Source organism: Notolabrus celidotus, chromosome 23 (assembly GCF_009762535.1).
Source record: "Notolabrus celidotus isolate fNotCel1 chromosome 23, fNotCel1.pri, whole genome shotgun sequence".
In the NCBI taxonomy this organism is placed as follows: Eukaryota; Metazoa; Chordata; class Actinopteri; order Labriformes; family Labridae; genus Notolabrus; species Notolabrus celidotus.
This window is the reverse complement of record NC_048294.1, coordinates 18,994,977-19,022,384: the sequence shown is the minus strand read 5'-3', so window position 1 is coordinate 19,022,384 and position 27,408 is coordinate 18,994,977. Positions and strand designations below refer to the sequence as shown.

The window sequence follows — 27,408 nt, the reverse complement described above, 5'->3', positions numbered from 1 at the left end:
CCCATGTTACAAAGACTAAATATGCACAAGGTTTTTAAAAATGTTACATAATTCTTCTAAAATTGAATCAATAGGAGACAATAAAAAAGTTAGAAATGGCTAAATCATAAGTTCTGCAGAGATCAAAGTGTCATTTTTTTTATAGTAGGTTTGTGGAGACGCACTTTGTTGCCTTGCAAATATAAAACCCTGTCTCCCCTCCTCTCCTCCCGCTCCCTGACTCTGCCGGTTCTGGTTTACTGAGAGTGGGGGGATTACATATTGGGTGACCCAGAGGTTAACACACACACACACACACATGAATCTACATCACACAATCTATAACACAAACTCATTCCATTACCCTCTTGGCCCTCTGTGGGGAGTTAAGCACTAACCTGTCTGTGTGTCACTCAGCTGATATGATAATCCAGATTTTCTGTTGTTGGCCGGGGGAGCTCTGACACCCCTCCATAAATTACCCTTTAATACTTTGTTGAATCTCCACCACGACCTATATCCCACATACACACACATACACACACATACACACACATACACACACATACAGACACACACATACACACACACACACACATACACACACACACACACACACACACACACACACACACACGCGCGCGCGCGCGCGCGCGCGCACACACACACACACACACACACACACACACACACACACACACACACACACACACACACACACACACACACACACACACACACACACACACACACACACACGGACACGGAAAACACCCCATCCACGGCAAGGTGGAGCAGCCATGTAAAGTAATAGCTGGGCTTATCCTGCAGGCTAAGCTAACGCTAACATGACATGGAACAATCTCCAAACCAAAAATCTGATAGGTGAGTAACACTCACAGTCTGTGAGTTTCTCTACCTGGCTTTACACATACACCTCTAAACTGAGACTCTTTCACTGTTTTAATAACCTGCACATGAGTCTGCTAAATCACACAGCACAGGAGTTTCAATCTGGAGAGACACCGGTCATTTCTTGGAACGAATTTAGCTTCATCCAAAAGGCAGCAAAGCACCATAACCAGGGACTTCCACCGGATCCCTGTCCGGTCCATCTCCGATCCACTGCGGGCTGGCTCCATGCTCTCTTGTCTGTCATCACCCACCAATTAGGCTTTCAGAACGCAGCACAGAGCAAGACCGCCGGACAGCTGGAGTCATGTAACCTCAGCTGACTTCACTGACAGTCAACACCCAATCAGCCGAACTTCCGCTGCACAAAATTCCTAAAACTTACCAAACATATGAAATTTTCACCCCGATGTTACCCAGACTTTCCCCTGCCAGCCCTCCAGTAAGACCTCAGACAGGTCAGTGAGCCGATGTGAGAGCATGAGTGAGGTGATGACATTTTCATCATGCAACTTGTGCAAATTCAGAAGAACGACAGGGAACAGGATGAATACTGAGGTTGGAGCTAAGGATCTTTTTCAAGACGAGATCAGCGAAACTGCAGCATTGATATGTATAACTACAGAAATGTAACATCATCATAGCGTAGGTCTCTGCAGCTTCATCCGCCATCATGTTGGATCAGTAATCTGTGACTTCAGCAGACTGCTTTAGAAGTCTGCCTCCTGAGACTCATCCACCTCTTCTTACCACCTCCTCCGACAGGGGAAACTTCACACTGTGAGCGACACATGTGAACAAACAACTTTGGGACATTTCCAGTAAAGAGTATGTGAAAGAAGCTGTGGTCACACCCTGCCTCCAGTTTCCATCACCTTCCTCTACCTCTGTCACAGTTGGTTTTGTAGTTTCTTGTCTTTGTCACACTCAGTTTTTAAACTCTACAGCCTGCAATCTTTAACCACAAAAACCTCGGTGAAGAAGTGTTTCCACTATCTGTCATTGAATCATCGTCTGTTTTGATGTTTCACTCTGAACATCAGACTCTACCCCACATTTACATGCATCCCATATACCAAGCACCTCTTCCAGCAAGTATATCAACAGGGAAATGTGCGAGACATTTTCTAGAAATTTTCCGAAGTTGCGTCTTTACAGACGCCCCTCACAGCGTGATGTCTGCCCTGCTGGATGAGTCTCACACGGGACTTCCACCAGATCCATGGCCAGTCTGTCTTTCATCCACAAAAATAGCAGTCTTGCGTATCTGATCCGGAGGGCTCCGACCTGCCGGATCAGAGAAGCAGCTGGAACACTGCGGAGCGGATCCAGTGGAAGTAACACATTGACTAGAATAGAAACTTAAAAGATCCACTGCCGTGACAGATCGGAGACGGACCGGACACAGATCCTGTGGAATTTGGCCATTAGGAGGCATGACATAACATCAAATGCATGCTGCAAAATCCACAGTGTAATGTTTACAACATGATGGCATATGAAGCAACAGAGATTTCCACTCTCATGACAGACTTTGCATCTATTTCAATGCAACTTGCAAACGGACAGATATGCAAAAGTCTCCCCTGTACTCGTCCTGACAATGGGCCCTATATGCTGTTATTCTTCCTGTTACTCGTCATGCTTGCAGGTTAACATTAGTTGCATGATATAAACGTCTGATCACTTGTTTGTGGTGAATGCTCTTGAAAACTTTCCTGCTGTTCTAACATCGGCTCATACAAAGTTCACCTGGAAGTTAAACTCAAGGCAGGTAGGAAATATTCTGGGTGTAGTCAGGTTGAAAAACTTTGACTGTTTGTGTTTACACATGCAAATCTTAGTGAATATATTGGGACTATATGAGGGGTTTGTGTACGTGTAGATACAGCCATCACATGTATCAGAAATTAATGATATGAGAATAAATGAGAGGAATGAATATCACTTTACCTCCACTTGTGTCTTGCATTTCCATGTGCACAAGATCAGGATCCACATCCACTCCAGATACCGACCTGCAGACAAAGTTACATTTTATTATCAACACTTCGGACCTATAATAGGATGCAAATAAACTGAGGTTAGATGTAAAACAAACAAACACAAACAATGCTGAAAATCTTTGGTCTGTTTTTGGTCCCTCAGGATTATGCTCTTTAATCCATGTTTGCAAAGCTCAGCTCTTCTGAACTCAGCCTAACATGCTTAAAAACCTCCTTACGTACACTCCCCCTTTCCCTGTTTGAAGCCCTTTGACACACACACCACTGCTCTTGCTCTGTGTGCCCTTTAGTGTGCAGTAAACTAAGCTGCAGTGCAGTCTGTGAAATTTCCACAGCCCTGTAAAGATAGAGTGGAGATTTAAAACCTCGTTACCTCACCTATAAAGAGACTTTACGAGCAATTAGCAGCCGAGGGAGGGGGGAGGAGGGGGGATCCCAGGAAGAGCTACAGGAAGGAACATGGGTCATTCTTCTTCATTTGATCTGTGTGAGCCTGCAGGTCTATTAAAATCAGGAAACTCTATATAAATGACTTCAGCAGATTTCATTGAAGCAGAGGAAAGTAAAGATATGTTTGGAGCTTCACAGTTAAGATGAACTGATCCACTTTACGTGACATTTCACAGCTGTTATTTTCACAGCAGGGGTTGCTACCGAGGTGAAGCGAGGAGACCTTTCATTTTATTTTTAATGCCTTGATTCAGAGGAAAGGATGGAGGAGACAAGAGAGAGGGAGCAAATGAGGTTGTGCAGCAAAGGACGAATACAGTGAAGTTTAAAATCATAGAGAAAGCTCCTGTGAGGAGTTATCAACTGGTTAGGAAACAGACAGAGATCAACAGCGATAGTGTATACTAACTGTTAATGCATGAAACCACTGCTGAGTGTGAAAGCGTGTCACATTCACATGAGAAAAAAAATTCTGCCCTGAATTTCTGAATTAACGACATATTGCTACCGTAAAATCCCAGCAGCCCCTAAAGGCTACACAAGGAAGTAAACATGCATTGGTTGTTCAGTTTGATCCAGTTTTACTTTGTGTTTAAGACATTGGGAGATACTCGTGTCTTTTAGCAACATAGATGGCATTGTTATTAGTGTGTAAACTTTGTGCAGCAGGCACCTGAGGCCCATTCTGATCTGGCTTTACCTCCCATACTACTTTTAGAGACTATAGGTACGATGAGCAGGCCTGCATGTTGGTAGCGTAGTGTTCTAGAGCAGTAATAAGGCACTGTGAGTTCTTTAAGATACCAAGGTGCCTGACCATTAAGAGCTTTGTAGGTCAGAAGTAGGATTTTAAACACTGCTCTGAAAATCAAAGCACCTACATGGACAGAATGTCCTTAAAACAATCAGTTGATAGTTGTATTTAGAAGTCTTGGATTAATGACTGACAGCAGAAAAAGCTGGCTGCTGCAGAAGAAACAAAAGTTTGTTTTTGCAGGTTAAAATATTCGATGAAGAAGAAACACACTTGATAATTATTGTTCTGTTGAGGCAGTAATAGACGAATCAAAGAGCTCCATCTCTGCTCGGCTGCATTAAAAGTATTAAAAGCATTGTGTAACAATTATACATCTCATTTAAGACGGAGAGTACTGAGTGCTTTCACAGTCAAAGAGAAGCAGGATGTACAAAAACAGATTATAATTAGAGGTAGACAAACAAAAGTGGGACGAAACGGAGGCACTGCTAAGATAAAAGTTAAAGGAAGAAGACAAAAGATGCAGAAACACTTTAAAGAGAAGACAGAAAGATGATAAGTGATGAGGGAGAGAGAGTGGATAAAATGTTAAAATAAAGGAGGACAAATAAAAGAAAACAAAAAGCATTATTTGGTTTCTGTAGAGCTCCTGTGAGGAGTTTTTATCTGGTTATAAAAGAGACCAAAATGAACTCTGATGTCTCTTCAAGATCTACGAAAGCAAACAAGTTCATCAGAGAGAAGATTGATTACGTTCACAAAGTTCTTCTATAAACCTCTCGGTGCCGGAGCAGGAGATGAAGAAACAGTCTTTCAAATTTCACACGCCAAAGATTCCTCATGAGTTACACAAACATACAAAGATTCTCCGTAAGTGATGCATTTGAGAGTTAACATAGAGCAGCGGGAGATAAAGAGATATGAGGTACCACATTGTCCACAGAGGGCGCCAAAGCCAACACAAACCAGACTTTACTTGCATGACTTTTTAAAGCAGTTTCTGCAGATTTTAAGACGTCTGCAGGAGGTTTGAGACACTTGGTTGAATGTTGTCACATATGTATGTGGAAATAAGGTGTAAGAGATGTGATCAGGAGCATGGATACCCTGAAGGAGCTCAGAGTAGAGTCAGTACCATAGACTGTTTCGGAAGTACTGTTTTGAAGCCAATAGGCGGCGGGAGCCATATTGGAAATGCTGAAGTTAACCTAACACCTGTTGAGCTAGTGTGAGGTAAAGAGGCGGGCTTTGAGCCTCCTGGCCAACAGCTACAGTGTTCTCGCCTGTCAATCAAGTCAGCTGTGCCTCTTATAATAGAACACTCGTAATCTTAATTTCGAAATTGCTGCGTTATGAAAACATTCATCCCCGTACAGTGTATGCCAAAAGAGAAATGAGCTATCCAGACAACACTCGTTCTTTGTACTCCTTCAGGGCAGGAAACACCAACAGAGGTGGTTTGAGCATCTGATTAGGACGCCTTCTGGACTTTGAAGGTTTAACTGTCGGCCAACTGAAAGGAGACATCCAGTTAACCCAGAGCTCACTGGAGGGATTTCATATCCCATGTTGGACTGGAGCATGGAAACATGGCTGCTGCCACTCTGCTACCAGCACCTCTGGATAAGCAGAAGAAAATGCATGGACGGACGGATGGTTGGATCAATACTGTGCTAAATTTTATCGACCTTTTTTTAGCCTGCAGAGAGTTATAAGAAAAGGCTCTGCTCAGGTCAGACCTGTTCTGGGTTACCTGACTGATGTTTGGGTAATTGAATCATTTGTTCGGTCACAAAGACATTACTTCAAGGGTCAAGTCAAAAACTGTGGAAGCAGGGAGGACGAGAGGTTAAATTAATGTTCTGCAAAAGTGTCCTTCACCAAAATGAGAAAACTCTGAGCTTTTCACTCTGGATTAAAGTGTCAGCATGCTTAAAATGCAAATGTAAGACTGAAGGTGAAAGCACACTCTGCACTGACACTCTTATCATTTATTCATTCCACTAAAGCTCTGGACCTTCATCACAGACTAAGTGTGGGATTTCCTGCTGTAAGTGAAAGCACCGAGATGAGAGGAGTGAGGGGAAGCAGGGGAAATGAAATGACTGATGAACATGACGGATGGAGAGATAGCTGGGCTGACAAACAAAGAAAACAAAAGAAGGAGGAAGTCCAGCACGCTGCAGAAACATCCTCCCTGGGTAGGAATTCAGTTTCATCCCAGCTCTGGTTTCCATTCGATTAAGCTTTTATCTTGCACGCTTTTCATTTTTATCGCCTCCCCTCCAACGCTTGCTTTTGTTGTCCTCCTGCGAGATGCCAGTTCAATTTCAGAAACTGCTGTTTCTTTTCATTCAGGATGACAAACACAAACTTTACAGCCCCAGGATCACAAAAACAGGGTCCGCAGGAGCCCACTTGGCTGGACCACCCCGGCAGCAGCAGATTGGTTTTAATGTGATGTTTTCAGTGTGATTTATGTGTGCTGGCTGTCAGACGCCTGCTCCCCGGTTACTTTCTAAGTGGTAGGCCACAGGCAAGGCTAACAACCAGCTAACTCTGTGTTCTCTGACCACACACGTTTACAGCTCATGAATGCACAGACGTGTCCACACATACAGGGAGAGCAGGTCACAGTCTACAGGGAAGTATATGAGGGGGCATCTGCTGTGAGAGAGAGGATCTGCTGCACATAAAACACAGAGATGTGTGGCTCTGATTTGGAGGGGGAAGGGTTAAATGAACACTGAACCCAAATAAAAGTTCATGTTTTAAGAGAGGGAGACAATCCACATTCATTTCATGGTAGCGCATTAAGGCCAAATAAAATGTTGACCCTTTAACTTTAACATGTTGCAGAATCATCCAGAGAGCCAGGTGATCGTTGAATCAGATGTGTTTTTTAATGTCTGAAATTCACTCTTCTTCTTTGGTATCCTATTGCAGCAAGATATCTTTAATTTAAGATTTTTTTTAAACAAATGTCTCAAACATCTTCATCCCATGCTTTCAGACACCAACATGGCCTCTGGCATCTTTTTAGGGGTGCAGATGTTAGCACCTCGTAGTGTCTTTTTCATGACGTTTAATCCCTGGTCTGTATATGTGGATACTGTAAAAATGTCTTTATGATTAGGTTCAATGAAAACATTTTTTTTTTGGTGGCTTATATTTAGATAACTTGTGCACACAAAATAGTTAAAATGTGTGCACACGATAACTGTCACCTTTTGGGATTTGGGAGACTCATGAAGTGTGTTCATTTAAAAAAAACAACTTTTGTTTTACATGAGATTTTAAAATGTTCTCCTTGATGAATCTGCTGGTTTTTGAACCAACCTTTGCCTCCAGCCATCACACCAAGCAGACAACGGGTTAATAAGTGCTGGAAAATAATCTGTATCATTGGTTCTTCATTTCTGAAAACAAACATGAAAAAACTGATGACCCGTTTTCTGATCTCCAATCTTGTTCTCAAAAAGAAATAGCAAGGTCTGAGATGTATCATTTGTTCATTAATTTTTCTAACAAGCTAGAATCCCCTGACCTTCCGATTGATAGATGACTGATTCTACCGACTGAGCCACAGCCGCCCCGCCAAAAAATTGACACCAACGTAAAGATTAGCACTTTCAAAATACTCATCTAAATATGAATTGCGCTTGTGGGAATCTTTCTCCTTTTCTATCGTATTTTTGATTTGTGTTCATGAAGGTTAACAAGGAAATGGCTGGGGCGCCTTTTGCCTAGCAGTCTAAGCATGCGCCACTTCTACAGAGGCTATAGCCTTTGTCCCGGAAGTCACAGGTTCGATTCCAACCTTGACTATTTACATCATGTCCTCCCCCACTCTCTGCTCCCAACATTTCCTGTCTCTATTCAGCTGTCCTGTCCATTAAAGGCAAATATACCCAAAAATATAACGTAAAAAAAACAAGGAAGTGGCTGAATGCTAACGTTAGCTGATGTGCTTCCAAATATATTTTTTAACTTCAAAGATGGCCGAGCTCTCCTGATTTTAACCATCACAACTGAGGTGCTGTGCAGTGATCACTAATAGCAAGGTTTACACGACTCATGACCTAGAACACAGCATGTAGACATGATAACAACACAGCAGCGCCGCCATCCTGGGCGTGACATCACGTGGGAATGTGGTGCATTAAAAAAAAACAAGGTGCGATAGAGAAAAGATTTCAACTTGTCATCAGTTTTTCCAATTTTTTGGTCTGAGCATGAGATTGGAAATCATAAAATGAGTAATCTGTTTTTTTAAGAGGTTTTACTGCTGTGTTTGGTTTCATGTTGAAAAATGAACAAACACACGGATTGGAAAGGCTTGAAATAAGGTACTGGCAGCAGTGAGGGAAAGTGGGTTCAGCACTGCATTAACTTTTCAGTAAACAAATCACAATTGCAAGAATTATTCCCAGAACCCTGCTCTAAAAGTTTTAATCAGAAAACTTTAACACTAAGGGATAAAAAAACAACCTCCTGTCTGTTTTGTTGTGACTTTAAACTTTAAATTATAAGTCAGTGCATGGATTCAGAGGTCAGTCTCTGATTACGTAAGTCTGATCTCGTGTATTTGACTTCTGTTTGGAGTAGACACCACTTTAGGCTGTTCCCTCTCTCTATCTCTCCCTCCCTCTCTCTCCACCTTCTCACTCCTCTAAGCACAGCGTGGATGATTTGTGCGTTACAGTTGGTGGTATAAATCAGAGGTGTCTGGCCGTGAGAACCAGCTCATTTGCTATCTGCAGCCAGAGGAAACAAACTGAGGGGACTTGCAAAGCCTCCCTGACCTTCAGTGCACAGGAAGAACTGTAAAAGGTAAACGTCTGTATGCATCATTTTACAATAACGCAGATTAAACATGAAGAGGTTAAAAAGTTTAGGAGATAAGAAGAAAGTATATATGTGAGTGAGATAAAAAGAGGAGGGGATGTGAATTATTACATGTGCAGGGAGCAGTCGTATAACTCTGCTTGCTGTGGGTACTTTTTCTGTCACCAGAACCACGAAGCCATCACGATATCCATCCATAAAACGGTTCTGCTGCATAAACTGCAGCTCCTACGACCGCAATCCAATTCAAATTTCTAATTTAAGAAAAACTGGAGCAGAAGTTTCCTGTGTTATGTCGAACATAAAGCTGATTTATTAGTTTCTGAGATGCTGTAGGTAGAGTTTTATTGTCAGAGAAAAAGAACGTAAATGAGGGTAAAATGGGATCAGGATATCATCTGGAAATAAATCTTTGAACTCAGCAGGGGATCACATTTATGTTTGAGGGAGCTGCTATTAAAATCTGATGAAACAAGCTACAAAGACACGAATAAGTAACTCAAATAAACCTTTTTTTTTACCATGATAGAATTTTCCTTTGAACATATTCAAACATTTAATGTGTCTTTGTCCATTTATGTGGTGTGTCTGTGTTCAGCATAGAGAATACACAGCACAATGAGTCATTTCATAGAGTAAATACAGAGGAAGATGTTGGATCTTTGGAAACAGATATCTCAAATACATAATGTGTTATTATTTTTACATGCATGTAGTTAAAGCATATCCTTTTACTAAATTTCCATAGCCACCTACCTAGATGTCACGTATGGATTTGAGGAGTGCCGGTTTTGAACCGTCAAGCACGTTTTTGAAGCCAGAATACACAATATTTGACTGAAAGCTAAACATGCAGAGGTACATCTCTTAACTGATTGTTGTAAATGTAGCCAGGCCTTGTGTTATGGGCTATCAAATTCTAAATGGTGCCACATGTAACAGATAACATCCTGTTGAAGTACAAAAGATATGAAACTACAGGTTAGAGTGAACCTGAGACCTATTAGCAGTTTATCTGACACCTAGTTACAGTTCAATCTGAGAGGTCTCTTGTAGTGACAGTGATTCTGAGACCTAGTTATAGTGAGTCTGAGACCTAAATACAGGGAATCTGAGACCTAGTAACAGTGAATCATTGGCTAAGTTACAGTGAATCTGAAACATAGTGACAGTGAACCTGAAAACTAGTTACAGTAAATCTGAGACCTAATAACTGGGAATCTGAGACCTGGTTACAGTGAATCTGAGTACAAGTTACAGTACATTTGAGACCTAATAACAGGGAATCTGAGATCTAGTTACAGTGCATGTTAACATCATAACAGTGAATCTGAGACCAAGTTCCAATAAATCTGAGACCTAGTGACAGTAAATCTGAGCTCTAAATGCAGTACATCTGAGAACTAGCTACAGTACATCTAAGACCTAGTAACAGTGAATCTGAGACCTAGTGACAGTGCAAATTAAACTTAGTTACAGTGAATCTGAGAGTAAGTTACAATGAATCTGAGACCTAGTAATAGTTAATCTGAAACCAAGTTATAGTTAATCTGAGTTCTAGATGCAGCAGATCTGAGAACTAGTTACAGTGCATGTTAAACCTAGTGACAGTGAATCTGAGATTTAGTGACAGTGAATCTGATAACTCGTAACAGTGAATCAGATACCTAGCTATAGTAAACCTGAACGCAGAGCATTAGTTGAGGCTCAATATGTATCCATGAAGCATTTTTATTTATCAGGATTGTATTTGGATTATTAGCGGTATGTGAACATACCAGTTGTGTTTCGTTGGCTTCAGAGCCTCGTTCACTTTGTGCGCTTGGGTTATAAAAGCAGGATGTTATATCATATTTATGTTCTCCTAGTTTCCACAGCGTGTCCTTACTTTATCTACATATATGAGACATGTACAGATTCAGTCCTCTTTAAAAGCTGCACTGTTCCTTTAAAACATTGAGAAACCTATCACCCACCTTCAGCTGTACAGACCTTTTTCACACAGACTGACTGAATGACGCTGTGATGTTAGTGAGTGTTTCACTTCATTCACAGGAAGTCCTTGCTGCCTTAAAAATACTATTCATGAATTTTAAATTGTATACTTATGAAATGACTTATCTTTCTGCAGCAAGGCTATGCATACGTCACAGTGAACATGACTGACTTGTTAAATAACATCTATTCAACAGGAAGTATAAAATCCTCTGCCTGCTAGCCTTGCAGAAGACGTCGGCTACGTTTCACTGAAGGAGTCATCAGCTGAGAATATTTTCCTTTATGATGATAAAACAAAGCTGAACTGACCAGAAGACTCTGTCCTTGGTCACCCGCTCCTGGAGCAGCGTCCACTTGCGTCCGAGGTCTGTGGATGCAAAGAGCTGCAGACAAAAACACAAGCATAGACCACAATTAGACAAATACACACTGACAGCATGTAGCATTAAATCAAGGAGCCTTACTCGAGCCTGTTACCACTGATATTGTTTTAAGACGAGGTCGAGGTCTAAAATCGAGGTCTGTTTGGAGGAAAAACTTCACCCAATCAGACGGCTGAATTTCACGGTTCACCAAGTTAAGACTGAGCTCGATTAATAATTAATCGCAGCAGGTTTGGTGTGTGAGGGTGCCCTAATATTTTATGAGCAGTGTGTTTGTAGCAGTGTGTGTGTGTGTGTGTGTGTGTGTGTGTGTGTGTGTGTGTGTGTGTGTGTGTGTGTGTGTGTGTGTGTGTGTGTGTGTGTGTGTGTGCGTGTGTGCGTGTGTGCGTGTGTGTGTGGGTTGCCTGAGCAGCATTGATTGCCCCCATAATGAAAGTCTATTGATTCCTACCCAGAAGATCCTTGATTTCTGAGAAGCATGCTGGAGCTGAAAACACAAAAACTTCTACTAAATAAAAAATAAAAATACACAGCTATGTGAAACACTCGGTACAGACCGAGGTTCACTTTTGGAAGCATGCATCTTGTGCACAAACTGCCCAGAACAACTTTTCATCAATGATTGAACCTATTCTAATTTAAGATCTGCAGCTGTGACCTTGTTAGAAATCCTTCCTGCCCTCACACACCTTCCTAATTTACACAAGCAACTACGCGTCTCCCATCATCCCCTAGCTAAATTATTTTTTTGTTCTGTTTGAGCAGATTCTGCGCCTCCATATGAAGCCTGCCCATATGGAACAGATTAAAGCCTAATTGAATTGCTCGTTTAATTAAGTGTAAATTCATAAAGTTCAGGAGAAGTTGAGATGACTGAAGCTTAAGAACTATAGGACTGAATATTTACCTTTAGCTTCCTCTCACATTAAAGAACACATTTCAGGTTAGAGCTGTATGAACTTGTGTCTGTGCGAAGGTGTTACCGTCTTGTTATGGATGCGGGGGCTTTGAATGAAACTTCATTGCCGTTACATTGCTGCTCTGATGGCTCTTTGCAGTAAGACATCAATAACACACATGACAGCAGTGTGGTGTCTCTGTAGTCCTGTTTACTTGTGCACACAGGTTAGATCTAAAGAGGAAATGAACTCTGCTTTGCGACGGAAAGTGCTGGATAGAAAGCAGCAGCGTATGACATGAAGAGCCATGTCGCAAGTCAGAGGTGCACCCAGGGGGGTAGGGGGATGAAACGGGGTGCCCTTTTTTTGGTTTTCGCCCAGGTTGCCCAGGTTGCCCCTCAAACAGCCTGACTACGCCACTGACACATGTTATATCCTCTAAAATGTGTAGAATGCTTAAAGCGAGCACCTATAACTCCTTTCAGCAAATCCTGAACTGTTGCTGTTATCGCTGCATTACTTTAACACATACATAAAAACTGCCTTTGGTTCGGATGCAAGGAGGCATTTATATTAATTTATTTTTATATCAAATTAATTTCATGCAATGTCAAATGCTTAATGATCAAGTTCATTGTTTAAATTATTATAGGTTCATTATGTGAACTGTTACTCCTGTCAAGAACAGTCGCGTGATATTCTTTTGAGGCTCTCATTCAGAAGGTAAAAATTAAATACAGCAGATTTATAAAACATAAACGGTACAATATTAAGTTCTCTATAAAATGTAAAGACTTAAAAATTTTAAAAAAAGGATAACAAATAAAAAAGAGGCGGCAGTATGAATTGCAAAATGGATGAGGATACTTCTGGAGAGAAAGAGGTTTATCAGGACAAGAAGCATGAGCATCTTCAATTTTAAATCATATTTCAGTATTACTTTTGATTTTTTATCTTATCATGTTGCCCTTTCCTCTCTTTAAACTAATTATTGCACCTGAGAACTCCTCCAAAGTTCACAGACCAGCTTCAGGGTTTACATTTCAACTCAAATAAATTGGATTTGTGAAATGGTGAAACTTTGAAGCACTTTCAGTCTTCTTTCTTCCTTCAGACATTTTGTAATCTCTTTGAGTAATTTTCTTGAGTAAATAGTGTAAATGATGGCTTAATTTACAAATATAAGTAAATTACAAACTCATCCTCATGAGCATCTGAAACTTTGGTGCCATGATGATTTGAACTCGGCTCATATTTTCTCCTCCATATTTCAAAGAGCTTCCCTCTGACAGCCGATGATAGGACACGTTCTCGATGTGAACTTTAATATCAAAGTGTGTATTTGGGTGTAACCACTGCTCTGTTTATTTCCCTTAAGAAGCTTTGCCCTACAGCTGCAGCATTAAATAGTAAACCACGCATCAAGTTTCCCCGAAGTTTGTGTTCTGCTGGCGTGTGTGGAAAGTGAATCTGCTGCACTGACAGCAGAGTTTCTTACTCACTGCTGTTCTTGTTCAGTCTTTGAGCCACAGACTAAGATATTTATTATGTTTCTGCAGTGCTGTGATACCCACCCTGCCCTCCTTGCAGTACGCGAGGAGCTTGTCTTCCTCCTTAGGGTGGAAGACGAGTGTATCCGGGGTGAAGGAGATGGACTGACGCTGGAAGGAGGAACCCTCGTCAGTGCTGATGAACAGCATCTGGTCCCTCTCGTTTATGGAGGAGCCCACCAGCACCACCTGAGAGACAAACACAGGAAGAAAACAGAGGTCAGAGGTCAAAGGTTAATTACCTGCAATGTATTCATCGCTCAGTCAGCAGCCAGGGGAAACACAGATAGGCATCTCATATCAATACCTGTGCATGCTAATCCCCTGCTAGCACCGCAAACTGATGAATATAAACATATGCATGGCCACGCGGCACATTTATTCAAGGCCAGAAGAACTTTCCATCAACCTTACATGCTGCTTAGACGGCGGTGACTCTGTATTGATTATCTATTCAGAGCTTTATGGCTCATAAAGTGAAAGCATTAAACACTGACCACACCAGGACCTGCCAAACAACTAATCACAGTTATGAAGCAGACACCGAGAGGAAACGGCAACCAAGAGAGGTGATCAATAACCACTAATGGAGTCACAGGCTTTTATAGGAGGTGCATGAGAGGTGGAGGACTGTCCACAGAGGGGCTTAGGTTTGTTTGTCACCATTACAGTCTAGTTTGCGCAGCCCACCCTGCAGAAGCTTCTGGATGGATGTCACACCAGGATGCTGCGTGTGGCTCTGAACATCAACCAGGACGCTGATGTCACCATCACGCAGACATGAGCGTCCGAGGGTCTGAGCCTCCTACGTGTGAAATGGAGCTGTGGGAGCAAACCACAGACTGTATAAATAATGGACGTAGTATCTGTGACGTCACTCATCTGTTCCTGAGCGCTGTTTTGAAGCCAATTGAGCCATATTGGAAATGCTGAACTCAACCGAACTTTTGGCAAGCTAGTGTGAGGTAAAGAGGCGGGCTTTGAGCCTCCTAGCCAACAGCTACAGTGTTACAGCCTGTCAGTCAAGTCAGTCATGTCCTTAAATGGGCAAAACTCGTAATCTTGATATCTTCTGAACTGTCACGTTATAAAAAAATTCACCCCCAGTTCAATGTGGGCCAATAGAGAAATTAGCTCTTCAGACCAAAGCTGATTTTTGAACCAGGCTGTAAACATGTTTATTTCTGCTCTGAAGATTGTCTTCTTTGAATGGGGGTGTATGTGGTGTTTCTGCAGCCAGCCTCAAGAGGACACTTGATGAACTGCAGATTATAACACTTCCGCATGGGCTTCATATTTTGAGACCTTGGAGCAAACACATGAAGGCATCCTGCATTACCATACGTGGATGATCTCAGGAGAGACGCTGGTGCAGTGAGCCAAATGCATGGAGGATTGGAAAGACTGGAGAGTGCTGAATGTGCTGTTTCAACACAATAATGCTACATGGTATTTTGCAAAAAAAAAACTGGAGTGATGGCTTTAGGAGAAGTAAGTGAACGTCATCATCATGGAAGGACCCTCATGTTTCTGCAGGTGATTGCATGAGGTGTCTCCAAAATGCACTAACTTTTGTGATAACCAAAACATCCCTCTTCCATTCTCTCCTCCTCTGCTTCTGAAACACTCCTCCATGCCTTCATAACCTCCAGACTGGACGACTGCAGCAGCATCCTCTTTCATTTACTGGCCTCCAAAAACTACAAAATGTTCAGCTGCAGGTTACTCTCCCACTCCTGCTCCAGAGCTTACATCACACCCATCCTTCAGCACTTCCACTTGCTCCCTATAGAGCACAGAATCTCACCGCCTCAGATCCTCAGATGCCGACCTCCATTCCACCCATCACCAAGACCAAGCATAGCACCTTGGGGGACAGAGCCTTTGCCATCGCTGCCAAGACGCTCTGAACTCTTTCTCCCTCCAAACATCCTCAGCTCTGACTCTCTTCACTCGTTCAAAGATCAACTCAAACCTACCTCTTCAAAAAAGCTACAACACGTGATCTCTACTCCCTCTCTTCATAAGTCCTTCATAAGTCTTATCAATTATCATTATTAAAAAAGTAGAGGACTCACTTGAAGTACCTTTTTGTCATCTAAAAATTAAGCTGCCTCCTACACGCTGCTGCGACTAACATACCAGTATGACATGCAAATGAGGTGTTTCATTATGTACAGGTAAAAGATGGCGTCCCCCACGTAAAGCTTGTAACGCCTCAGTGTGCAGAGGTTCACCTTGCATGAAAGAAACACCTTGAAGGAAGAAGTACGCACCCATCACGATGCATTGAAATGCTCTCTCTGAGCCCTCGTCAATGAGCCATCACTCATTCATTATTTTCCGTCTCTACTCTCTTTAAATACATTTCAGATATCTCTTTAAATGTCGTGTTTAAAGTCCTTAAACTTTAACACACAGTGATTTCCTCTTTCATTAAACGCAGTGTACCTCTTTTCTCTCCATCGATCTTTAAATGCTTCAAATTCTTACTCACATAACGCCGACACTCACCTCACATTAAGCACTAATGCTGCAGCTGACTCATTTTATTATTACATCCAATAAATAAGGAGAATTTGTTTGCACATATACACACATACACATACGCACACGCACACGCACGCACACACACACACACACACACACACAAACACACACACACACACACACACACACACACACGTCCTGTTCAGTATTCTGCTCATGCCTGCAGTTAGGCAGCCAGAATATAGCATGCCTACCATCTTGCTGGCTGCTGTACTCGAAAGCTGTGTGCGTGTGTGTGCGTGTGTGTGTGTGTGTGTGTGTGTGTGTGTGTGTTAGTGTGTGTGTGTGTGTGTGTGTGTGTGTGTGTGTGTGTGTGTGTGTGTGTGTGTGTAACTAGTTCTGAACACACTTCCCTGAGCAACATGGTCAATTAAAGAGCCCGGCGTTTGTTTGGCTGCCAGAGGACGGGCTGTGAGGACGAGCAGCCGAGTGCTGGAGTCAGAGGAGGCGCAGAGGACTGTGTTTTTTCTCTTCACATAAAATACTCCTTTTCTTTATCTTGTGAACGCCAAGTGTCTTTTCCTTCACAGTGCATTCGCTCACACAGTCATGCAGATGAATTAAAAAGCTGAAGGTCCGATGCCTTGCTCGAGGGCGACTGCAGAGTTAAACACAGAGAAGGGAGGGATTAATCGTAGACGTCCTCAGTCATAACCCTGAGTTTCCACTCTTTAAACTGCTGCTGGTCATAACTGAGTGCTGACATTTGAAGTGTTAAGATCTGACACGTCAAAATAGCAAAATGTTGCCTTTAATGTTTGAAGCTTTGAGAGACTCCTGCTGTAAACGCCTCTATGTGGTTAGAGCAGAGACATCAGTCAGGTGGACCTGCCTCTCCTGATATGTCTCTGTATTAAGGCTATCACCCAGGTTAACCTAGTTGAGCTCTGACAGATGGACACACACACAGGCTGCACACACACATCACCAAACACTGACAGGAGATGTCAGACAAGAGAGACCCTGGAAAAAAAGTCATAATACATATGGTGCTGGTTTTAAAGGAGCGTTCCACCATTTAAACCGAGTCATGAGAGCAGCTCACATTTCAGCACCAGTGTTGAAATTAGAAGAATCACAAACACAGTAAGGCATGGTGGAAACCAGGCTGAAGGATCCGTGAGACAAACAGGTTTTACACCAAGCTGCAGTTTCTGCATGGTTTTTAAGGGATGAAGCAAATACAGAAAAACAAAACATGCCAGTTCCTCCACTTGAGGCCGGCTGCAGAAGCAGAAGAATCCCCATCAGGTCGCATGTTACAGCCAGTTTCAAGAAACATTCTTGGGTATGCAGCTCATTTATTTCTTTGTACACAAAGGTAGAAGTGTGTTTCTCAGCCCCGTTGATTGACAGCTGCTTTTGTTGTTGTTGTTTACCAGGAGGCGTCTTCGGTTGAGTCAGCATTCCCAGTAAGGCCTATGCCATCTTTGGGCTTTTTAATGCCTCTGCAGCGATAGGTGACGTCACTAACACAAGACTTCCTCCAGATCCATGTCCAGGCCGTCTCTGATCTGCTGTGGTCCGGATCTGTGCTCTTTCGTCCGTCAACACTCACTGGTTGCGTTTCAGGAACGCGGCACGGAGCAGGACCGCCCGGACAGCTGGAGTCATGTCACCGAGGTTTTCCCATGGTAATTACAGAATCAAGGATTCTCCTCCTCCTCCTCTCCTCATCCATGTTGTCTTTCTGGTCCTCTGAAAACCTCTGGCCTGTTGACTCCAGGCCTAGCTCCGCTAGTGTTTTACTCTGAAAATTAACCGGATGTTTCCATTTTGTTTTGGTGTCTGACTTCCTGTCCCGCTCCATCTGCTCTGTTGAGATTGATGCGTCGTGCTCCGGCATCCGGCAAAAATAGAAGCGTCTCTGATCTAGCTAAGGTCTGAGCCCTCCGGATCAGAGACGCAGCCCGAACGCAACGGAGCGGATCCAGTGAAAGTTAACACATTGACTAACTGGAACCTATCAGATCCGGAGCTGTGACGGATCGGAGACTTCCTGGACACAGATCTGGTGGAATTTGGCCGTTAGACTGTGCTTATGTTTATACAACGTGTTTTTTTTAACCGGGAGAGCAAAGTCAAGACCGAAAGACGCAGCTGGCTCATTCTAGCTGATCAGTGATGTGGCATGACTTCATCTTTAATAGTTGGGACAGGAAGAGGAACCAAACTTTTATTAATTCTTGGACTCTAGTGCGCAAACTTCACCAAGCAATTAAGTTGGGGTAAAGGTCACAGTTAGGTCTAAAATGACACAACCACCAAATCCTCAACTCCACTCTCAGATGTTTGTGGACTTATTCCTGGTGAGTGTTTATTCCTGTTCCACCATCAAATGCGTGCATGTCACGTGACTTAGACTTAACAACCCCAAATTACACACTTGATATGCTTAAGGTGTTTCACAAATAATGACAAGACAAGCCAGAAAAAATCTTAATTCAGTCAGGACCACTCTCAAAATAATATATAATTTACATGCATTAGGTTATCTGGTGGTATGGCTCCCTGCCCTTCCACCTGCATTCGTGGAGCACCAAAGCCTGAGGCACACCCCCCCCTCCTCACGTCTCAAAGTGGTTCATTTTTGTTGGGCCACAATAAATATTAGGTCTGTATTATTTAAGAGCACAACCATTGTTTTTTTTCTATTTCAAAACTACATAAAATATATTTAAATGTTCTGCTGAATTTAGAGCAGGTGAATTATTCAGTCAGTAAAGATGAAGTGAAAGGGTTGAAAGAGGACCTAACTCTGGACATATCTCTGTGTGTCTCTTCATGCTGTGTGTAAATGCTCCACCTCTCCGTCTCCTGATGCAGTATCTGGACTCTCCAATAAGTGGCACTCTTGTCAAAGCAGCCCTGAGACCTTCACACCGAAGCTGCACTCAGCGACACACACAGATAAGCTGTGATAAACTTTTTGGGGAAGCAGAGAAGAAGAGGATTGTGGGAGGCCATTCAGACTGTACAGTCCCCCTCCTGCAGCACGAGTTATGATCCCCCGCATTAAAAACTCTTTGATATATTCTTCCTCCGTAACCATTTCCTCTGAGTAATAACTCAGCTTTGGGGAGCACAGAGCTGCTATTGTGCACGGCAGATAAAAGCAGGCTCTACACTTCCTGTGTCTGCTCTGGAGACTGTCAGGGTGTGACACATTAAAGGGACTTATAGAAACAAAACTCTTCTTCGTCTGTAGAAAGCCTTAAACACCACAGAGACATGCTGAAGCTGTGTGATGTTTGATAATCTCTCCATCACCGTGGATCTGATGGAGGGAGCTGATCGCTGACAAAGTCCTGCTGTGTTGACACACATCACTGGGACTCAGCTCTGTAATCTATTATAAAACTTCACAATCTACTGAGGAGCTCAGAATAGCTCACGGAGGAGTGCTGCCGTGCAGCTGCAGCCTAAGCAGCATGACGGTCTGCAGAACGATTGTGTACATTATCTCTGAATCGCATGTCAACTCTGACATGTTAAAGGTTTGAGCTCCTCGGGTCTTAGGAATGGAGAAAGCTTGTACATGATGCAGAAGTGCAGACACATGTCAACCACGCCTAGAAAGGATATGATCTGACTGTTCATGTGCACACAGAGAGAGCTGCTTCAGGAGTGTGTATGGAAGTGATGAAGCCTCAAAGCATCATGAATCAAATTCTAAAGGCAGTGCAGGTTTATGACAAAGTGGTTCAATCCTTACAGAGCTAATAACATTTTCAACAATCAATGACTCAATCTTTATATTTATAGCACCAACTCATAACAAGTGTCATCTCCAGACATGTCACAAAGATCAGATCTAGACTCTACTCTTTGTTATATGTTCACAAAGACCCAACATCCATCCACCACCAGCAGAGCACTTTACTTCAAACAGGCAGAAACCTTGAGCAGGACCAGACTCATGGTGAACAGACATCTGCTGCAAGAAGTCGTCACTCTGTCACTTCTATCTTAATGACTCAGTGTCTGTTCCTTTGCACTGAGTTTCATCTTCACCTTTGCAGTCCCAAGGTGAAGAACAAAGAGGTCTTAAAACAGCTTTGTTCCTGCTGCTGTCACTGAGCTGAACAAGATGTTGTGATATAGGGAAATACTTTTTTATAAGCTTATTTATTAGCTTTAGTTATTTGGTTTTATTTATTAGCTTTGATTTCTTTGGTTTCATTTTTGGTTTTATTTACTTTTTTTATTTATTGGGTTTTATTCAAGAGCTTATTTATTTATTTATCTATCTATCTATCTATCTATCTATCTATCTATCTATCTATCTATCTATCTATCTATCTATCTATCTATCTATCTATCTATCTATCTATCTATCTATTTATTCATCTGAAATATATTTATTATGAATCTCATCTAATGATATTCTTCTTCTCTCATTTAAATTATGAGTGGAGGAGCCAGAGTATTTTATCTTAACTTATATGTCATGTATTAGTGTTTAATACTTTTAATATTTCTGGTTGTTTGTGTGGTTTCATGTTACTGTTGTTTTGGAATTGGAGGTTACTGTCAAGCGAACCTGAAGAGGTACTGCTTTGTCAACAGGGGGCGCCAAAAATGACACGATCTAATAGTTCCTCACAGGAGTGGATGGAGCTCGAGCAAGGCTCCAGGAAAACTGTTAAATAATAACTATATCTCTTTAAAAATGGAATCTGAAGAAGAACTTATAACTTATTTTGAGTCAGGTATATCTGGTCAGACTTTATAAGAGTCACATTCATGTGACAACGCCAGATAAGCTTCTTATTTTCAAGATATTATAAGCAAATAAAAGCCTGGGTAAAAGAAAAGTACAAAATATTAGCCAAAGTTACAAACAAAATGTACTTTTTCAGTCTTTTGTTTTCAGAATAATGTCATATCTTGTGAATGTGGCTTTTTTAGTCTAATGACATATCTATGATTAGAAATAAAGCTACGCTTTGAGTTTCTGTGTCCTTGGATCACCTGAGCCTTCAACTAAAACCTGCCATTTTTAAAACAGCGAGTTGGCGAGACCTGAGAATATAATAGAATATAATTACAGATGCCAATCATAAATGGCAGTAATATGATATATGATCACTTATTTCTCCACAAATTGAAATTCCTGCTGTGAAAAATGTCTATTGGTTTTCTCCGAGCTGTAACTGAATGAGAAGATTAACAAAACTCCAAAAACAAGGTCCAAGTCGTCATAAATCACAATTACCCGAGCCTCCTCGTTGACATGTTGGTGTACACACATTAACAAGCACACACACATTCATAGCATTAGCTGCCTGCAGCGAGCGGCACAATGCTTTCCACTCAATTACATATGTAAATTGCTGGTGTTCAGGTTTCCACGGGGAGAGAGGGACCTGAGTGAGAGCAGCTCACTGAGCCGTGGTCTGCTGGGAATAAAGACCGGCGGGAGCAAAGGAGCTCTGAGGACGCTGGCAGACTGATGAGGAGCTGATCGTCTACTGAGACCGAGTATCAAACCTCCATACTTCTTTGTTCTGATAGTTTTAAATACTATTGAGAACTTAAACTTGGAAATATCCAGCAGCTTTCATAAACTTCTGTTTCCTTTGTGTTTGATCAGTGCGTCAGGCCTCGCTTCTCTCAGACACGCCTCCAATGAAGTCAGAGGAGGACATCTCTCATGCATCTCTTTCAAACGTTATATCAGGACCAATCAGGCCTTAGAACAAACATCAGTCATCTGGATCCATCAAGATCTTTTCTTCCTGCCTGACTAAAACTTTGTCCTATCACAGAAGTGGCTGCAGTGATGCATGTATGGATGAGTTAAGTTTGTTTTTCATCATCGTGCTGCAGCAGCTTTGACAGAGTGACTATGAAAGAGAAATATTCGTAAAAAGAATGCTTAGAATCAAAAATGATCAGGCTTTCAGCAGCTTTCATGATATTCTGATAAAAATGTTTGAATGCTGTCCTCAAACACTCTGTGTTTCAATCAGAATCATTACTAACTCTGGATAAAGCAGCTTCACGAGTCGTTGTTGTTTGACTAACTATTGTTTCAGAGTAGGGATGGGCAATGGTTTTCAAATTTTCAAATATTCGTTCACTTTGTAAAAATCAAAGAGTTACTGCAAATATTTTCTCATTTTAAAAGTACAATTTTTCGTCCTTTTACAGGTGTCTGGTTGTAATACGGTATTCCCGCCAGACGGTGGCTACAGTGTGTCTTAAGGCTATTTGCAAACTGCACTACGTAACAGAAGAAGAAGAATGCTGACTGGATTTAAAAGCAAAAGAAGAAGAAAACATTTGCCACAGTCGCAGCAATTTTCTCCGATGCTGAATCACACAACTCTACACATGTATTTCCAGATACTGAGCATGGCTGTAAAATGTAAACACACGCCACGCTGCGTCACAGAAACACCAACATAACGATCGAGGCAGACGCTGTCAGTGCCCGCTACTAGCAGCACCTCATCCTGCTGCTGGTTAACGCAACTGCCACAATGAGACAGGTCTGTGTGTGTGGGGATTATTCGAATTATCGTCGAAAAGATGCCAATGATTATCGAATAGTATTTTGACTTGAAATGCCCATCCCTATTTCAGAGGTCTGCAGAAACCCACTGAATCTGCCTCTGTTGTATCATGAAGTATTGACAGAGATGTTTTTATATTTGCTGGGCTCAGACTTGAAAATGTCTCTGACTGTGCTGAGATAATTCTTCTGTTTCCAGAGCAGGCCCGCTTCTGTCGATATCCTCAAACGAGTCCAACTAAGGCTAGTATCAACAAATGTCACTGGATTAAGTTAATCCCTCGAACAAGTTGATTCACAATGAAAACAACGGAAATTGTCTCTGTCCTATTTTTTCCCTCTTGGTCAATAAAAAGAGATTTAAAGACTAAAATAAACGCCTGCACAGCCTGCAGCAGTGCAGCAGCTCCATGCTCGCCCTCACACTCACAGCGCTCTGAAGGTGAGGTGAGAAATGATACGTTTGGTTGAAACAGGGGATCGAGGAAGCAAACATGGGTGACAGGTTGCCCTGCGAGGTGTCGGGTACGCAGGGATGAGAGGTCTGAGAGGGTTTTCGTTCTCCCACTTCGGCTACAGCTCGAGTGCATTAGCCAGAGGAAGACTCCTGCATTATACATATTAGCTGTTGCACCTGTAACCATGTTGGAGGTGACTGCTAACACGCTCAGCTGTGAAAATCCTACATCTTGGCTGTGAATCAGAGGGAAACACACACACACACACACACACACACACACACACACACACACACACACACACACACACACACACACACACACACACACACACACACTGAACACACACACACTGAACACACACACAGGCTGTAAAGGGGGGTCAACTTTTACCATCGACCCTGAAGCAAAAGAGGATTAAATATTTAGCATGTTTTTGTGAATACATACACCTGCATGCAGAGACACCTGTGCACTCACAACTGAGAGAAAAAACACACAAAGCTTCCTCCTCTTCTTTGTGTAACGCTTATTTAGCTAAATTGTTTTATTTAATATTTTCCTTGATTGTCTGCATGATAGTAAACAAATTTTTCATTCCTGTATTTAAAGATGAGGGTGTATTTGCATGTTTTTTTCATGCCGGTCATGTTACAATTTGGAGGTATTTTGGTCTCTGAAAGATTTATAGGTACATCAAGTTTTGGAATTGCTCGACTAGATTGCATCAGCCGTCAGCCACGAAATAGGCTGTAATAGCTGCAAAGAAATCCTCAGGGCAGATGAAGCAAATCAAAGCATATCCAGTACTTGATTTTCCCGCTGACAGGCACAGATTGTTTTTCTAAGAGTGTGAAAACATGGCAGAAAGGTTCCCTGTAGAGACAGAGCTTTTTTTGTTTAAGATGAAGATGCTTTTTTTAACCACAAACATCTGTTACATCACTCGCTTCAAAGCAACCAGACACCATTGACAAAAATAGTCTCACCTCGCAGAAGGGGCAGCAGGTGCCCCCTTTAAAACATGATTGGCCACCATTGGAGTCACCCTAAACTCCTGAATCCCTGATTGTCTTTTTGCCTCTACAAATTTTAATTTTAAAGCTCCTGTGAGGAACCTTTGGTTTGTGTTGATATTGGCGCCCCCTGTGGACAAAGTTGTCCTCTACAGGCACAAGTTGTATTTTAACAGAAATCTCACCCTTTTGTCCATAATACCCCAACACATCACTTCCTGAGTCTGTTTCTGAAGCGTGCATCTGGCACCTTCCCTCCAGCAAAAATTTCAGGCATTAAAAATAAATAAAAAAAAGAATCCATCGTCTTGTTGATGGCCTTGTTTGCATTTTTAGGCCTTAGAGAGGCCAAAGAAGCTTTAAACACAAATCTTTTTAAATGCTTAAAGAATTCAGCTTAGACGACTTTGAAGTTAACTAGTACACAGCTTTCTTACTGATCTTCTGGCTGCATAAGATTCTTGATTTTGATTGGTCAAAACCCCCTGGCGACGGTTATTAACTTTCACTAACATGAGCAATGCCAGAGGCAAACTGATCACATGTCATGTCAAATCAATCCACAGAAAAGAGTTCAGACACATTTTGCTTCTGCTTGTTGACACCATAGACTGTAAGGTGAGGTAAAACTGTTAGCATCCATTAGCATCAAAACAATGTGGCTAAAACCATAGACTGTATAAGTAATGAACATAGTATCCGTGGCGTCACCCATCTGTTCCTGAGCGCTGTTTGAAGCCAATGGTTGGCGGAAGCCATATTGGAACTCAACCAAACTTAGTATGAGATAAAGAGGCGGGCTTTGAGCCTCCTAGCCAACAGCTATGTGTTCCCGCCTGTCAGTTAAGTCAGTCATGTCATTCAATGGGCATCTTCTGAACTGTTGCGTTATAAAAAAAATCACCCCCCGTACAGTGTGTGCTGATAGAGAAATTAGTTACTAAGACCTAAACCATTTTTTGAACCAGGCTGTAAACATGTTTATTATTGCTGTAAAGATTGTCTTCTTTGACAAATGGGTGTGTATGTGTTTTCCGGTGTTTCTGCAGCCAGCCTCAAGTGGACTCTAGATGAGCTGCAGTTTATTACACTTGGGCTATATTTTGGGACCGCAGGTTGCCGCCTGGCTGAAACATTAGTTTTGGTTAGCATGCTTAATCCGCAGGCTACGGACATTTTCATATTGGATCCTGTCCAGCAATATTATCAACGAGCGGAGCAGGTGAGAGAAACTTTAGGTTACCAATCACTACAAAGAAACTTAACCCATGAACGGTGGTGATGATAGCAGCAGGGTTCAAAGTTGTGACATTGCCTAGTTTATTTTTAAAGGTGTGTGAACCGCAGAGCTCAGAGAAGAAGGAGAGCTGAATGAGGACAGTTTCGTGTTCAATCCACCGCAACAGGCAGATAAGAATCCATCGCCATGGAACCTAACTGGTGAGGACTATTTTATGAAAACTGTGAACATAAATCATTTTAAATCAATAAAATCATCCTTAATCAATGTTATTTTACAACGTGTTTGTATCTTAAGTTAGAAGCCATAAGAATTATACACAGCAATAAAACTTCTGATTGATGTTTTTTGTTAGTGTGATGGTTCTTCAGAGAGTGATGTTATGCCTGTTAAGAGTTTAAAAAGGATCTTACCAACAATATAAGTCTCACTCAGGATAATTTCTGTGATCGTGTTAGACGCTAAGAATAATAATCCAGTCTGCTTTGAGGCCCTGAAAGACTACGTTGCAGCCGTTACAGCCTGTTGATGTAGCTTTAATCATTGAGTCCCTCATACATAGAGAACAGCAGCCATGTTTTAATACACAGCGATCCTCCTTGAGAGGGAAACAGAAAGAGACTGAGTATGTGTGTGTGTGTGTGGTAGAGTGAGAGTGACAGCAGAGACAGATACAATAAAGACTGGTGTGTGTGTGTGTGTGTGTGTGTGTGTGTGTGTGTGTGTGTGTGTGTGTGTGTGTGTGTGTATGTGTGTGTGTGTGTGTGTGTGTGTGTGTGTGTGTGTGTGTGTGTGTGAGTTAAACTGCATGTCCCAGATTCAGTGTGTTATCTGTGAGCTTCCTTCTCCATCTGAAGCCTCCCAAAGCACAGAGATTGTGACTGACAAGGACTTGGATACACTCCCCTCTCTCTTTGTGTCTATTTTCATTCATCCAAAGCTGCAACTTCTCCAACCAGCTGGTGAGCACATTTCAAACATATCTGTGCTTTTTAAAAAATACATGCAAATGAGGTGTGCTCTGGTTAACAGGGCTTACTCAAACACAAAGGTTTCAGAACATCAGACAAATAAAAGACATTGTGTTTTCTACCCTAAAAAGAAATGAGTAAACAATGCATTTTTAAGGCGGATTATTTTAGCCCTTATCGGAGTCTCAGGCCTTTCTGAAATCCTGCAAAATGCAAATGCTGCACTATGTTTGGGGATTTCTAACTAAAAGTGTTATCTCCGAGCCAAATATGCTCTTTCAGCTCTTCTGAACGGACCAGCTATCTAAATTCATCTATAATTGAGTGTGAAAGTTTATTGTAGAGGCTGGAAACAAACAAACTAACTAGCAGAAGAAGCAGGCCTTTTCTCACACTTTGATACATCATGGCAAGGAGCAGGCTCATATTTTGACTTATAGGCTAACTCCATGTGTCCAGGGAGAACCCGACTGTTGTTCCATGATGTGCTACGACAAAAGCTCTGTCAGCTTTGTGACGTGGTCGCTGACATCAGTCAGATTAGCTGCACCTGAATGCTTAGCTCGTAGGTGTTTGCTCAAAGTGATATTTTTATTTTGTTTGGCAAAAAGTGCAGACTTTTTCAATGTTCAATGACTGAACCTCCTGGAAGTTTTGTTATATATTTCTTTATTATTTAAGCTCTGTTTATTTGAATTTTTACATAATTTTGTACAGAAGATGAACTTAAACTATTCAGTCCAGGCTTTAAAAAAAAAAAGGAAACATCAAAAAAATAAATAACAAAATTGATATATCAGGGAGTAAAAAAATTGGAGACAGAGAAGAAAATTATATTATAAATCCAAGTCAAATTATATTATAATTATGT

At 41.8% G+C, this 27,408-nt stretch overlaps 1 protein-coding gene across 3 annotated transcripts in view; it reads right to left on the bottom strand.

The window, feature by feature from the left end:
* The window catches only part of sorcs2 (sortilin-related VPS10 domain containing receptor 2), a 361,633-nt gene that overhangs the window by 64,025 nt on the left and 270,200 nt on the right, over positions 1-27,408 (bottom strand). For all 3 annotated transcript variants that reach the window (XM_034676218.1, XM_034676219.1, XM_034676217.1), the window contains exons 4-6: positions 13,807-13,971; positions 11,260-11,333; positions 2,845-2,909 (exon numbers count right to left, since the gene is read on the bottom strand). In XM_034676218.1, the coding sequence (XP_034532109.1) occupies positions 2,845-2,909; positions 11,260-11,333; positions 13,807-13,971 (304 nt within the window). The remainder of the gene's footprint in view (positions 1-2,844; positions 2,910-11,259; positions 11,334-13,806; positions 13,972-27,408) is intronic.